The sequence below is a fragment of the Lasioglossum baleicum genome, chromosome 6, assembly GCF_051020765.1.
Source record: "Lasioglossum baleicum chromosome 6, iyLasBale1, whole genome shotgun sequence".
NCBI classification, from domain to species: Eukaryota; Metazoa; Arthropoda; class Insecta; order Hymenoptera; family Halictidae; genus Lasioglossum; species Lasioglossum baleicum.
In genome coordinates, this window is record NC_134934.1 from 2,473,829 (window position 1) to 2,490,315 (window position 16,487).

The window sequence follows — 16,487 nt, forward strand, 5'->3', positions numbered from 1 at the left end:
CGCCTGCATCGCATTACGCTGCGAATTGGCCGACGAGCACGATTGAAATTCGACGGAGTACCACTTCACGGAACGAGCTCGCGATTAAGTAACAATTCCAGGCTGTTGCTCGGATCTGCGCGCTTTCGCGCGCGCTCTCTCTCTCTCTCTCTAGTTAGAGTTACATATATTCCGTTCTCTCTTTCTCTCGGTTGCACTCTCTAGTTGCGACTCTGCATCGCAGCAACCGTGTTACCGCTACTCCCATAGAGAGAGAGGATAAAAGAGCGGGTACTGGATGACTCTTTTATCGCGTTATACGTTTAACTGGCCCGCATTGTAGCCGTGTAACATTTGCGGCGAGAGTATGGTTCTTAACCAGTGTGTAAGTGGATCAAACACTTATTGTTAATTAAAGCTATACCTGGCGACTGGACACCAACCGCTGACCATTGAGCCTTTTAGCCTGCAGTTATGTCTGTTTCGTCTGTCCTTTGTTAGTCGACGGAAAAATAGTTGGGCGAATTGAATCGAGAATCGTTGGGAAGAAAGCCGATTTACTAGATTCACGTGAATTTACAAGAGATATTAATACCGTTTTTCTAAAAGGGATTACATTGTTACTGGCTATTGTGTTACTTTAATTACTACGATCTGGTAAAGTCTGTTTGAAGGTAAAGACTGCTGAGAGAAGGTTCATTATTCTCTTTCTTTTTTTCTCTCTTTCTCTCTCCCTCTCTCAAAGGTTCATTATTACACTGCTGTCGGGCAAGTGATTTTAGATTTCTTATCTTAGAATTCTTGAAGTTACGGGAATACTTCTATAGAAAATTATTGAATAAATTTCTTTATGCATGCACATATTGTAATTAAAATTGAGTGACGTCTAAATAAATTGTTGGCAAGCAGTGAATACTTAATTAATAATTTCTCAATTAAGACTATAGCACTAAAGGCAAGATTTCTATTGATTGATAAAAAAACGATTTTAGTGCTTGATTAGATCAGTGTTAAAATTCTGATTCAAAGAGGACAAGTAGAATAATCAATCCGTGGACAGACACAGAAATTTATTCATAGAATGCTGCCGCATTTATTTCCCCAATTTGGGTGGAAAATTTCCAATTCTAAAATTGAAAAAATCCATCATGGAAATTAGAATAGGGAACATGTACAAATGGTAATGTCGTAATAATTTTCCAATTGGTTTATCGTAACCATCTTTCAGCCAGATGATGAATCCCTCTTTTAATTAAAAGAACTCGTAACCTGACTGAATGATGATTACGCAAAAACAAATTTCTCATAATCCTTTATATTACAGATTGATTTAATCGCTTCTAATGGACCGTATTAATAAATGCATGCAATTCAGATGAAATTTTATTAATTATTCCTTCGAAAATAAGCAAAGAAACATTTCGTGTCACTGTATAATCATTCTGCAGACTATTTCCCAACATACAATTTTATATCTTTGGTGTGTATAAATATTATACATAAAAAGATCGAAGAACTTTCAAACACACACTGTTCGAAATTCAGAAGGCATAGATACCAAGTAGAAACCATGTTAGGAGAGAACGAACATGTGTACTTTTGAGCGACAACGTTCCTCTAGAATTGCATATGAAGTGTTACACCGAGGAAAGTAGAAAAGAATGAAAAATTGTCCGACTGCTGAGAGAGAATGGCACGAGTAAAACCTGAGCGAGGTGGCCGAAAGTCGGAGGTCACTGTGTAAAGTACGGAGATAGAGTTCGCGTGGTATACTGAATGTTCCTCAACTGTGTTAAGTACACCAAGTTCTCCACGGTAGTTACCGTAACAATTTAAAAAATGACCTCTTCATTCTAGCCGATGTGTTAATTCAGACTCGGCTCGCTGTTTAATCCAGACGCTCGCGAAATTAATAATTGCACCGACCAAAGCGAAGCCAAACATATCTCGACTCAAAACTGGCCCCGCAAAAATAGATATCCACACAGACATAAGCACATTTGCACAATTCCACTATTAATCAGTTCTAAAAATTAATACCACGAATACCGAATGGGGATCATAACGCTAAATCTACCGACCACACTTTGTATTTCTGACTTAACAGTATTATAGCCGTATCAAGACGAATTCAACGAACCAGTATACCATGACCTTCGAACAAACTTGAAGTGCCATTTAAGAAAAATAAAGTTGGCCTTGCCAATAGTAAAAAAATTTTTCGAACATTTTTTATTGCTGTGTATAGCCAATCGAAAACTAATCAACTATTGTTGAAAATATGTTTTGTCAGATTATCGCAAATACTTAAAAAAGAATCGTGAAAAGTGTTGCGTGGGACACCCTGTATGCTATAATAAAAATCGCGTAAAATATAAATAAATTTGATCTTGTTATTTTCATAATACAATACACACATCAGTCACTTCTGATGGTCGGTAGGTTTAGCGTTAAGTGCGCATTTTGATTTCGCAAAATCCAAGTTCCACGACAAGCACAGCGAGCGTCATCGATGACGTAAGCGGTGGCCCGTCGATTATTACACACGGGACTGACGGTTGTTCAAGTTTGACGGAAGTTTGTATCGCCAGGCTGTGCGAGAGACGGTTGTCGGTGGGCTTAGGGTCGCGAAGGGCTCGTGGAAACGAAGGGTCGCGTTGGGATGCGTGGTTCTCTCTCGTGGTGCGAGACGTACGGAGTTTCTGTGGCACGTTACCGTGAACGGCCTTGCGACGTGAGAGAGAGAGAAGAGACAAGCTCGCCCCTAACCTCGGCGGCTGCACGTTGTCGTCACAGAGCACACTCTCTCGTTGTACCTGGTCGCATAACATTATTCCTCTGTTACGGAGAGAGGTTGGTGGTCCGGGGCGAGGGTCGACCGCTAACCAACCCTGTGTTTAATTTATCTAAGTATGCGAAGTTCGGCCGCGGTATCGAGAATATTTCGGAGCTGCGAGAGAGAAGAGAGAGAGAGAGAGAGAGAGAGAGAGAGAGAGAGAGAGAGAGAGAGAGAGAACCAGGGGACCAAACAGGAGCAAACGGTAGCAAACCTGGTGAGCAGAGTTTATGGAGGGCCATTCGCGGCGACGACTGCCGGGGATACGAGGAGAACATCGAGAGAGAGGAAGAGAGAGAGAGACTCATCGTTCCGCGAGACCGTTTACGAATACGGAACTCCAATTTCCGGTAACATGCTTTTCCACGTCGCGTACCATTGATTTATCGTCCGCCGGTTGTCCCCCATCCGTTTTCCATAATCCTCTCTTCGCAGAGGACCGGCACGGACGATATCGCCGACCGGCCAACAGGGATCCGGCATCCGTTCCGTTTCGTTTCAATGCCGTGGCTACCGGGCTCTCTGAGATCTTACTTAACCGTTTGAACACTCCGCAGCTATATACATAATCTGAAAATTCATGGCACCGTACGAGAGAGGGAGAGAGAGATATAACCAACAGAGAGCGGAACGCCACGACCCCGTGACCGTTGATTGAATCGCTAGTTTACCGGTGTAAACTGTTGCAGAGGGATCGCACGGCAACTCAGCTCACGCGAGTTTCGACGCGCAGGAGACGGCTCAGACAACGGGCTAATTATTGCGAGGCTCGAGTTCCACAGCTTGATTGAGCGGTCGATATTCCACATAATTGAGTACGGTTTTGTGTATGTTCTTGCCGCGTTGGAAGACTACTTTGGATTTTATAAATTATGAGAAATTCTGAAATCGCATATTAGATTAATTCTATACTATGCATGTCTATGATAATAGCGATGCTACCACAAAAGTTCGTGTAAAAGATTTATGAGACATTGTAATCGCAATTCACGTGTCCTTTTTTTAAATATAACTGAACACGAGAATAGAGATTGCATAAATAAGATATGTGAAAATATTTATTTATTATGACTTCTGACTTCATATGCGAGTGACAGAATTGTATGCAATTCATTCTATTCAGAATTGTTCTGAAATCAATATTTATGCCTGCAAATAATATCAGCGATAGACTAAAAAGAAATATGTAGATACCTTGTAGCCAACCTTCACAACGAAATTAAAAATTTCTCCATCTCGAGAGACTTTCAAATCGATTAGTTCAATTTTCCCGTTTTTTTTTTTAAATACCAGATAGAGACGATATTTTTTACCGAAAAGAAAGAAAGCTCGCTCCTCGAAGACAGTGGCGAAGGAACATTGGGATCTGTTTCCGAACAAACGGGCCCGGCCGTCGTGCGTCGTGTGCATCGTATGCATCGTGTGCAACGAGTCTGGCAAGTAGTATAGTCGACGTATACTCAGACAGAGTGCACCGTTCCACTCCACCGAGGCCGGTGGTTGTTTATCCAGGTTGTCGTCGTGAGACGTCGTCGCGGAATCGCGAGACAGTCACGGAGTTTCCACCGGGGTGCGTCTTCTTCTCCCCGAGACAATGCAAGCGCAACCACCCCCTCAGAGAGTTTATTCGTTACCGAGGCTCGCAGAATGTTTTACGCGAGCGCTCGTCGGTTATCGCGGTGTCCCGGACCCGTCCGCGAATATTCTTCTACCACGCGCGATTTCTTCCCTTGACGCTTGTGCGAGAACTTCCTGCTGTGAATCATCTCCCCTCTTAGTTCCACCCTTATTTCTCTCATCTTTGTCAAACTTGGAATCATGCTCGTTCTACACCTCATTAGAACGTTTTCGGAAATGGACTCGAGGAAGCAAACACGATTTCACGCATTTATAACTAAAATACGAATGACTACATGAGCCCGTAATTATGAAAGTGGTCTAAGTGAAAATTGAAACAGAAATAAGTTTTGCAATTGCTGTAAAAGATCCGCAGTCTGACAACAATACACAGTCTCCGTGGAACCACGATAGACCAGACACGATTGCTCGCAATCAGACAGCAGAAGTTATGCAAATTTACTGTCCCGAAGCAACAGGAATTAAATAAAACTCTATTTTCTTCGCGAACAGTTCCAGCAAGTCCGCCACGAAACGGAATAAAACAACTTGCCGCCGTCCGTTCGTAATAAATGCACAAACTTCAACAGTCTACTTACAATATCTCCCTATTACATCAAAGGACTGGAATCAGTTATCTCGGAGAAGTACACCGTTGTTCTCTCGACAATGTTCAAGACGCGGCCTGGTAATTACTGTTCACCCCTTGGTTTTTACCGCGCAATCATCGAACTGTAACAATATTGCGTAAGCACGGGGAGAGGGTAGTTTGAACTGTACTGCGTGAAGGTGCAATAGTGTGCACTCGGAGTTAAGCTCTTTCGTTTATCAGGGCCCTTTAAGCAATCGTATTCTGGAAAGTTCGCGAGGCGGACGTCGTAAACCGGGTCGTAAGAAAATCGTAGCGGATCCGGGAACAATGTTGCTCTTTCTGAAAACCTTCAAAAAGACTCGCGTTGCTATAAAAAAGAGCGAAAAGGGGGTGAAAAGAAAGTAGGAGGAACGAGGAAAGAGCAAGAAGAAGAAGAAGAAGAAGAAAAAACTGTTGGTAGGATCGTAAGTCAGGGGGCGGGAAGTTCGCGATGGCACGATCTCCGGTTCTCCGTAATCCGACGCGAACCGTACAGACTCGACCGGCTCGCTTTTAATTAATTCCGTAAGAATGGCGGGAGAGCAGCACTATATCCACGATACCATCCACCCCCGATTTACCCCCGTAGCACCCTCCGTCAAGAAACAATGCTACGAAAGACAACACGGTGAGAGGGAGAGAGAGGGTTAGAGGGTATCGCTCTCGGGCGTTACCATCCGCGAGACTCAACGACGCAGCGAAGTAGGGCTTACCTTCCGCTCGTAATAGCTGCTATTTCGTCATTCCGTCGACCTAGCCCCCGCCCCTCCTAATTGTCCCTGTTTCGCGTCTCTTCACCTTCGAGAGCATTAAACGGGAGAGTCGAGTGTTCCTTTGCTTTTCCTCTTCGCCTTACTTCCTTCCTTCCTTCCTCCACCTTCTCCTCTCACATTGAAGAGAGGTGAGCCTTGTCGTTATCCGGGCCGATCGGTGCTTAACCGGCGACATCGGCTGCTTCACTGATCATTCGCGACGACGCTCGTCGCTGCGACGCGAAAAACTTTGCGAGGCTACGTCGTTCCTCAAAGTAGAATATTTTCCGATCGCAGTTGACCTTCGACAAAAATCTTAAACGACCGTGAGCAGTAGGTCACTGAACGCGTTAAATTTGCTTGTATGTATACAAGAAATTACTAAAAATTTAACTATTCCTTTGTTCCAAAGAAAATCTGGGACCTTCGAGTAGTGTACACAGTTCCGCGAATGCAAAGGGTTAATATCACATAAAATAAAAACATATAGTTGGGCAAAAATCAACTAATAATTAAAAATGACTAACAGTCTGTTTGATTGTTAGTCAAAACTTTATAAAAGTCAGTTAAAACTTTTTGATTAGTTAGTCATAACTACATGGCACTAGTTAGTCACAACTCTAAGTAATCGTTAGTTACTGCTTATTAGTTATGATTAATCATTAGTTAGTTTAAATCTTTAGTCATCAGTCACTATTGTGCGATTAGCATACATTAAAAGGTATACTTAAACTATACTGGAATTAGCAGTGACTAAACGTGTCATATTCTGTATTTTATATGTTTATAAACTAATAGGATATTTTTTGTTATCATTATGTCTTATTTTAACTTATAACCATTTTTAGTCATTAGTCATAGTGAAATTCTGATTGCGTATTTAGTCATTAGTTATGCCATTATAGTCAGTATTCAAAAAGTATGAAAAGTTAGTCATTACGCTCAAATATAATACTTATATAGTCACTACACATAGTCACGCTCAAGTATTTACTTAGTCATTAATTATTAGTCACTTCTATAGAGCTTATGAAGTTATTAGTCAATAATCATAATTGTGACTAGCGGTTGCCCAACTCTGAATAAAAATCTATATGCAACTAAATATTTCCAAGAAGCGTACGAGGGTTTCTCGATTGAAATTTCAAGAGCGTGATTCGCTATTAGGTTTTGGCCGCGATTATTCGAGGCGGAAAAGAAGAAGAAGAAGCCGAGTCGAGGAACAGAAGGAAACGGAACCGAGGGCCGATTTATGGGTCTGTAATCGCGGACGATAAACCAGGGATTAAGCAGCTGATGCGATAATGCCGGCATAGTTCGGCGGTTGCGGCACGGGCTGGAAAGCTTGCGGTTTGCCGCCACCGTCGGGCCACGGGCTCGTGTGACGGACAAAGGGCGACAATTACAACCCTGCCAGCCACGTCAGGGTTTCATATAGCCCCGAACTGCTGATGGTGGGTCAGCTATCCGTTTTGGTACACACGCGTGTACTCGAGCGGCTCGTAAATCCCGCAACGATGGACCGATCTCTGCGACGCCAACCAACGTTCTTCACTTTCGGCGAATCTGACCGACGCGCGACGATCGATCGTCGAAATCCTCGATGATCGACCGCAAACAACTTGTCGAGCCTGTTAAGAGATCACCCCTTCTTCTTTAACCCCTTGCCGTATATCAACGAGTCACACTGGTCATGAAGATGTTACGCGTTTCTTTTTAGATGAAATAAAATTTGGGTCGTTTTTAACACGTTCCGTGTCAAGCTGTTTTTGCTCGACTTTTCATTCAGGCCATTTGATGTTTTCACTAAAGATTGATATATTATCACACAATATTTCATTACCTCATCAATCCATAAGTAATTAGCTTGTATAGAGTAGTTGTCACATCGTGTACCATCCGTGGTACACGTGGCGCTGCAATCAATTTTAACTTTTCAAAAAAAGAAGGAATTAGGGCATTGAGCCATGACTTTTTTCGTGTGAATCGTTTTCGATTTCAAGAAAAATGTTTTTTTTTCGTTTCGATGTAATGCGGAGATTCGTCAAGTCGGCTGTTTGACGGTTTTCGCAATTTCCACGTGCCTGCTGGTTACGCGTGCTACGAGTATTCCCACGCTGTGACAGCTCAAACGAACCCGCTCCCTCCGAGCTGGCACAGGTGTTTGACCGCTCGAGGATTTCTTCCGTGGAACTTAAGCACGAAACCTCGTGACGACCGGTGACATCAGAGGAATACAACCGCGAAAGAGAAAGAGAGAATAGGAACGATAGTTTTAGTACTCTTGAATAACGTTAGTATGCCATCCATTTCTCTCATAAATGCATAAAATCTTATATCACACACGGTTGTTTATAAAAATGTCCAAATCATCAAAATATTCCGATCAATTTGAAACTATTAGGCCATTCGGAAAGTCATTTCATTTTCTCAAGGGAAGATGGAAGCCAATTTTATTACCATTTTTTATTTTGCTAGTCTAGTTATTACCAGACAGCGGATCTGTATGAAAAATAAAAATTCTCTGCATCGATTGCAAGACATAGAACCTAAATTGAATGTTATTTCTTCCCTTAATGATTTTAATAGAGGAGAAATCATATATTGATATCTTTAATTTAGAAACTTTTCAAAAATTTCGAATTTCATCTTATCAATTTTGCTATGAACGAATAAAGATCCGCAATCTAACAATAACAAATGCCATCTCTACGCGAAAACCAAATTACTTTCCGTACGAGCTAACATAATTCTATAAATGGTTGATGGGTTCGGCTCTCGTAAGAACAGTATTTTAAGCAACGGTTCCTTCGGTTCATTACACGGTACTTCTCCGGAGCCAGGTACCATAATTTCATTGATCTCGGTCGTCGGTGGGGGAACACAGTAAGTCAGCTCGTTCGCGGGTTAAACGACGCGGAACGCGCGTTATTGTATCAAGTTACACCTTCGCGGCAGTAAAGCGCGTGCCGTTGCGAGTGTAACGGCAATTGTTAGGACATAGTGGCGCGGTTGGTAGTAGGGCACGAGCTGCATTCGAGCCGTAGTAAAAGTTTGTGGTAAATGTTATTGTAGTCTAGCCAGCAAGAGAAACAGAGAACGACATAGAGAGAAAGCGTTGAGCTCTTTCGAGGAACTCTGGGCTTATAAACGTTACCACAATCTGTTACCACGATCGAGCGCTAACCATGCCAGCGGCCAAAGTCATGGTCGCGTCCTAGGACTCGCTCTTGAGACAATAAAAGCATGATGATGCTGGAAACTATGCTGGCACACGAGTCGGTTCACGAAATTCCCAGACACGTCCGGTACGAATCGATACCCATAACGCATTCCGTTTCTGCAGCTATTCTGCAGCTAAATCATAAATCATATAACATAGAGGCAGATTGTGGTTAATTTTTAATCTTGTAGTACGATCGCGAGACATTAAAGAGATAGACAAGAGACATTAAAGATTAAAAAGATAGAAAAAGATTGGCTTTCATTTTCCCTAGAGAAAAAGGAATGACTTTCCGGACGATCTAATAATTATGAGGAAAAAGAGAATCGAGGATGCAGGATGCTCGAGTGGAAGAACGAAAGCTGAGGTTTGCAAAGTGTTTGGAAGGAGCCGAGAGGGTTATGGTCACCGTTGATGGAAAAGAAGGTGAAGGAAATAATGCTCGAGGGCTGACAATTTCTTTGCTCGTGGCTTTGTCTGGTCTCGGACGCGTCGCGACGCGGCTCGACGCGGCCGCTTTCGAGTATTCCGCCGTTTAAGCGGTTCTTTGTGGCCTCGGCCTCGAGTGTCGGCGCCGCTGAAGAGGCGGTTTCCTGCTGCGCTCGGTATTTTCGAGCGAATCGAGAGGAATTTCCTCTCGCTCGGCCAACGCCGGCAATTCCTTCGAACCCCGGCTATCTCGTATCGCGGTCGAAATTGCGCCGGGCGGTGAGTTACGTGTTCGTAACAGGTTACGAAGAACGAGTTTCACCGAACGGGAAAACTCACTCTCTCTTTCTCTCTTCCTTCTCCTTTTCCCTTAGCCTTTTTCCACGTTTAACTGTTTCCCTTCGGTGCACTTCTCGACCGGCATAAATACGGCCGCGTGCGCGCGCGAAAAGCGTCTACCAAATGTTGCGCGTATTATGAAAACCCATAAACCAGACTTCAACCCGTGTACGGGTTTTTCTTCGGAGGGACTGAACATATACTGGACCGATCGATAAACTGGTACAAGGACAATTGCGAACGGTGACTATGTAGAGACTGTCTTTGCTTTGAGACATTCTACTTTAGGGATAGGTCATGTTCTGACCCTTTGACGCTGAGCGTCGCGTCTTCGGGTGTCTATCGTGCTCTGATGTCTCTGAGACGTTGTCAAAGGGTTAATGCGAGATCTTGGATATTCAAGGTGGTCGTGTACAGTGGATGATAGGGTTTTGTGTTCTAAAAGGTTTTGTTAAGTTCTATGTAATCGACTCATTCCTCCGCGAATTGACAATCCTCGATTTTTTAACACGTTCCGTGCTGAGCCGTTTCTGCTCGTTTTTTTCATTCATTCTTTCAGGCTTTCTGTACTGCATTTTTTATAATACCTCATTCCTTTGGTGGGAATATATTCTACAGTCTTAAACTTGTTATAAAATATATTTTTTTAGCGCATTAAATCAATATGTCAGTGTGTAGCGCGGCCTAAATGGATATTTTCACGTGTACCATCGGTAATACACGTGGCACGGAACTTGTTAAATTTTGTCCTCTTTCAAATTATAGATGCCCATTATTGTGATAAATGCATAAAGATCTGCAGTGTGCTCGGAACAATATGGACCGGGGGACCTCGGTCGATGGAGTATTGCGTGGAAAATCGAGAAAACGGGGGAAGCAAAAAGGGAATAATTCTCCTGGAGAACAACCGGCGCGTTGTGGTCGAGTTATCGCAGGTGGCTGCGCGGAAGCTGCGAAGTAGCGTTCCGGCGAGGTGTGAAGTTATTTTTTTCACGCACCGGGAACGGCAATTTCGCGACGGCTTCACGCACGATCGACGTTATGACAACACCAGGCAGGCCGGTTAACTCGAACGTGTATATCGACCTCGGGGCCGTTTCTATCCGCAGGTGTTCGCCGACCGGCTCGGTCGATCGATCGATTGCCGGAAATCCAGTCAGGCCGACCCGAAAAAAACGCGTCCGACGTTCTTTTTGTTTCGAAACCAACCCCCTTCCTCCATCCCGTCGCCCATCGTACCGCCCACACTCCACGCTGTGTCTGTGTGTGTCGCCGATCGACGGCCACCGGTAACGAAGCTACCGGCAACCTGCCCGAATCCTAGAATTCTGGCGACCCCTTTCATACCGAAATACCGATACGCCCCGACGCAATACTATTTTCCGAACGTTTTCGAGCCATACTGTACGGCCCAGATTACGCGGAGTACGGATTACGGTGCCAGCTACTGGCACCAAGAGTCAGTAGAGAATGGTAACAGTTGACAATTTTCCGAAAGAGAAAATTTACTTGATCTTTTAAAATAATTTCAATCGTGGATCGCAAAATTGTAGACCTATTTGTGTTACTTCGGTGGTTCCATTTAATCTTGAAATGAATGCAGACAATTCTCCATTATCTAACTCAGAGCTCTTGTGCAGTGAAAATTGCTTAAAACTAAAAACTTAGGGGCACCGTACACAGCTGGGGCTTCCAACTTGTAGCTCGCGAGTCATACGCGGCACCTTCTCCGCTTAGGTTCTTCCCCCACTCTTGGACTTCTTCGGTATATGTATGTATAGTAGAACACGCATACATTGTAACCGTCGGTCCCAGCCACCCCTGACGCCCCACTCGCTAACGTGGTACGTAGTAGTGGGAAGAGGTTCGAATGGTGGGGGACCTTGCGGTTCTCAGAGGGGAATCAGTTGGAAGTCTCTGCCGTACAGTATCGTTTGTAGAATGATATCGACTAGAGTCAGAGTGAATGAATGCGACTTGAAATGACTGGATAGACTTACTGCTTTCCGGAATTCTCGTATCGTGAGCGACTAGAAGCTGGGCCGCGAGCGAGGCCCTGTGTCCGGAAGTACTCTCGGCCACGCACTCGTATGTGCCACTGTCCTCTGGCTTCGCGGAGGATATCACCACTTTCGATCTCCGTCTGCAAACAAAATGACGCACACGGTACCATTAAAATCACAGTTCACCGAGCATATTGGCAACGATTCAACGGAAGTGCTCACGGCGATCATTTCCGCGGGTAGCGTACGGTTCTTGGATCGGGTGTGTCCTACAGCCGGATTAGCTCGTTCATTATCTTTTCCGTGGAGTATACCGATATCCTGGGGACCGTGTTCCCGTCGTCTACTCTCCCCCGGAGATGATTCCGCAAAGTTCGGGGCAAACAGGAAGTTTTCACTCAGAAGCAAAGAGGGAGAGAGAGAAAGAGGAAGAGATATCCGAACACACCCATACCATCTTCGTAAGAGCAGCGGGTTTAGAGCAGACTGAAATTTCTGGACTTCCATCCGAGCGAAACTCGTTTTTCCGTATGAAGAAGCCGAAACTTCTCTTCCTGCCAGCAGACACGACGAACTTGGCTACTAGACGCGCGCTCTCTCCCAAATTTAATAACTTCTCGAACGTCGCGGATTACTCGCGGCCGGAATTCGGCTCTAGCGCAAATATCGATGCCGATCAGAGACCCGACATCTACCCGCCCCCTACCCGCCGCACTCTGTCGCAGTTTCATCCTTGCACTCTGTTTGCGCAGTACCTCCTAGGGATGACGTGATCTGCTACTTTTGAATCACTCGTGATTCGATCACGTTCGTTCGCAATCACGGTGATTTTTCCCAGAGAATCGCGATTTGCGTGATCGCTTCTGATTGGCGGAGAGCGTAACTGTTCCTCATGCAAGTCACAGAGCCAAAACTTGAGGAAATTGCGAGTTGCATGGCATTTTTATCAAATTTATTGAATTTCTAAGACGTTTTTCAAACTGTCATTTACGTTTCCTATAATACTTTGGTATTTTGTAACACTTTATGCATAGCATACGTATAAATACAAAAACGAGATCCAGTTCAAGCCCGCCCCAGAAGCACAAAAGAAATCATTTACAATTTATTTGTAATCGTAGATCAGAAATCCATCACCCGGACGTGTTCCATAAATCAACTGTCAAACCCGCGACTGATTTACGCGCAGAAAACTCGGCCAACTCGTTAGCAATAAATAAATAAACAACCGAAATCGATCGTCTTCCCGGTTGTTTCCTGATTCCTAGAGCCGACTAGAACTGCGTCGTCGTCTTCCACGAAATATTATATTCTCGTGGAAAGCGGAAAATTGTAAAGACCGACAAGTTTATGGCAAGGATCATCGGCGGAGGGTTAAGCAGGGAAAAGCGAGTGAATGATGGCCGCGAAAATGGAGGCGAATTCGCATCGAATTTCCCGAGAAACTTTCTCGTAACGGGAGAAGCCAGTTACCTGTCCGACAGTTTAAAAGCAGAAGTCGTGCTTTCAGATTCCTCAGCATCGACGACCAGTTCGAGCATTTTCCCCGTCGAGATAGAAAGAGAAAGAAGGAAGAGAGGAAGGGTTTTAAGGCAGTGGAGTGTTACGATTAAAAGCCAGTCAACGTTTATTGTGCTCGAACATCGCACTGTGAGACGAAACGACCTGACGGCGATCAAATTTCTGTAGCTTTGCTTCTGCTTTATATATACTGTATTGAATTTTTGACATGTTAATCATTATTAGACCGCGGATCCTTATGCAAAATAAAAACTTTCTACCCGAATTGCAACAACCTGGGGTGAAATAGTAGTAGCATATTTAAATTTTTCAAATTTTTTTACTGTCAGAAATTAGACCTACCCATTTTTACCATAAATGCATAAAATACGCAGTCTAATCCTTACATTACAGCCTTTATGTTCTGTTAATTTTTGTGGTATTACAGGATGGAGTATCGAAAAATTCATTTCCCAAGACCTGAAGCACGTCACATGCGAGTGCCAAATTATGAGAACAAGATCGGTATCGTACGGTAAAAGAAAAGCAGCGGGAGTCCAGGATCGTCTGGATCAAGGATCGAGGGCGTCTTCTCCGCGAATAATAGAATGCTGTCAGCCTCGTTATCGAGGGTAGCGGCTCGAAAGTGGCGGGTAAACAGCGTCGTTAAAGGACCCCACGTAAAATCACGCTTTGAACACGGTTTACGACGTTCAGCGCCCTGGCATGTTCATTCGGTGCCTTTCGATTAAAAACCAACGCCAAACGGAGTCAAAGCACTTGTTATAAAACGGCTCGGAACTGCCTGGGAAAATTTCAGTTTCGTAGCCCATGGAAACCTTGCGAGGATGCTTCCGTGGGAAACTGTTAAACGAATTCATTTCTTTCCGCAGTTACAGAACGGAGTTTCGCGGTGCGTCAGTTGGGAAAGTTGATTACCGGATATAATGAGGGATGAAGCAAGTTCTGTAAGACGCAATAATGCGAAAGAGGGTTACGCCTCTTTCCTGTAAGCCACTTAGCGCTGTACCTTGCGATTAGATTGCGGATCTTTATGCAAAGCGAAAATTCTCTGCCTCGATTTACGACGGAGCCACGCGGAAGAGAAATTTATTTCTCGACGGGGTTTTATATGAAGTGTGAAAGTAACGTTGCAGTAGTCTTGAATTTATTTTTTGCACGAATTCGCTGTTGTTTGTTTCTCCTATTCACTTTTGTCGCGAGTGAAACATTAAAAGAATTCAAGAAACTCCACTCGTTATTTTCAAGCTACTAACAATAAGATTAGTATAAAAATCATCAGAAATCGACACGTTTGAATAAACAGCAACTCCGCGGTACTCTAATTGAAAGCACAATACAATCGCATGAAATTTAAGCAAACAGAATCTCGTAATTTTGACAAGTCGCTTTTAGCGTCCGGCGTTCCCCATTGTTTTTTTAGCGGTTTATCGCGGACTATGACGGACTTCTATCTAGTTCCGCGGTGGTTCTAGGTCCTCCATGGCCCCGGGTTCTCGATGCTTCAGTATTATTACTCGATTCAGCGAGTCCGCGTGTCGAGAGGAAGTTCGAGTGGACTCGGAGAAGCACGATAACGCGGATGGATTTTCGACTTCGGATTGGCTGGACGTCTCTTGATATTTCCCCGGACGTCGGACAGGTTTCGTCCACAGCGTCTCGTTTTAGCTGGCCCAGGGTTTAACTTGTACGTACAAATAATTCCTAGACGTAACCGACAAAAATAGTGGAGGCAATCATTACCGATAGCGAGTGATAGAAACACCATGTACATCTAATACCTTGCTAAAATACAGTGAGATACAAAAATACGCTTTCCAATACATGGTAAAGTGAAATAAGAATTAATTGTACAGCTCGTAAGGCTCGATCAGGAAAAAGTGGAGGACGCGGCAGTGGGACGGAGGCAGACGCCTGTAAGATATAAATGTTACCGCGGCCTAAGGTTCTTACTCACGCATTTCTAACCGATGCCGTCGCACTCCTTCCTCTCGCATTTATTTCGATTCGCAACAAAGTCCACCGTTTTCGTCCTCATTGATGAGTCACTGCGCCGAGCAACAAGACCATCTCTGTACAAAGAAAGAAACTGAAAGTGAACTTTGTACGTCGGGCTTGCCAAGAGAGCCCGCTTAGATTTAAATCGGTCGTATTATCCTCCGTCCGGAAATATCCGAATCTTGAGGATCTCTCGAAGAAACGTTTCGCGAAAAACTGTATTCCCGTGGATCGAGACATTTTCATGGCTGTCTCGGGCTGACGCGGAAGAAGCGCAAGAAAATGTTGGTTAATCGATCGTCCGGCGACCAGGCCAGACGAGCGACGAGACTCGAAAATTATTGACGTTGCGAGGCAACGAAAGAAGGTCGAAAGGCCACTCGATTCGAGGAGGAAACCTTGCGAGACCGATCCATCGGCGAGGGTGGTCGCTACGACCACCCCGAGCCCTTTGTCGTGCTAGGGCACGCTAAAACTCGAGGGTGCGCCAGCAACTTTGATGCTGGAACCGGCACCAAAAACTGCTTTGTAACGATACACCTCTGACGCCCAAAGAGCCGCGCGCAGCGCACCCTCTCGTTGTCAAAAATCGCTGCTCGATATCGATCCCGCGATGCGCCCAAATTTGGGTCTAGCAGGATAAGCGTGGTCCAATGGTAATGAACTATTTAATCTTTAAGTTCAATTCTTTATTTATATATAATGTTATTCAATTTTCCGGATGGTTTGGTAAAGACAAGAATAATCACAAAACTGAGTTTCTCTGTAAAAAGAGGTTTTTCTGATTTTATTCTTCATGCTCCTATTTACAACTATTTACAATCTTACCTGTAAAAAGAGAAACGACATTAAATGTCAATTATTCACTGTCCTTTCCCTATTCACACAATCTTTACTTCTATCTATAATCTGTATTTTCACTTTCTTAGGTTAGCCTTAGCACGTGTTCCCTTTTTCATCACACACCTGTCTTTCTATCTTTCTTTCTCTCTCTCCCTCTGATGTTTGTCTTACTCATCTGTTTACTACCGCGGCATGTGTGCGCGGGATAATTTAAAAGGGAGTGCCATGTACTTTCTTTACATATATCTCGTAATAAAAAGCCCACTATTTTTTTACGTAATCACCGTATTGTTCAAGTTTAAACATTTCACACTGG

General features: G+C 44.0%; 1 protein-coding gene across 6 annotated transcripts in view; it reads right to left on the reverse strand.

Moving 5' to 3' along the window:
- Nucleotides 1-16,487, reverse strand: part of Vn (membrane-bound neuregulin protein vein) — a 342,137-nt gene that overhangs the window by 90,570 nt on the left and 235,080 nt on the right. For 3 of the 6 annotated variants that reach the window (XM_076425777.1, XM_076425778.1, XM_076425776.1), the window contains one exon: nt 11,807-11,949. The exons of the other annotated variants lie outside the window; for them this stretch is intronic. In XM_076425777.1, the coding sequence (XP_076281892.1) occupies nt 11,807-11,949 (143 nt within the window). The remainder of the gene's footprint in view (nt 1-11,806; nt 11,950-16,487) is intronic. 6 annotated transcript variants of the gene reach the window in all.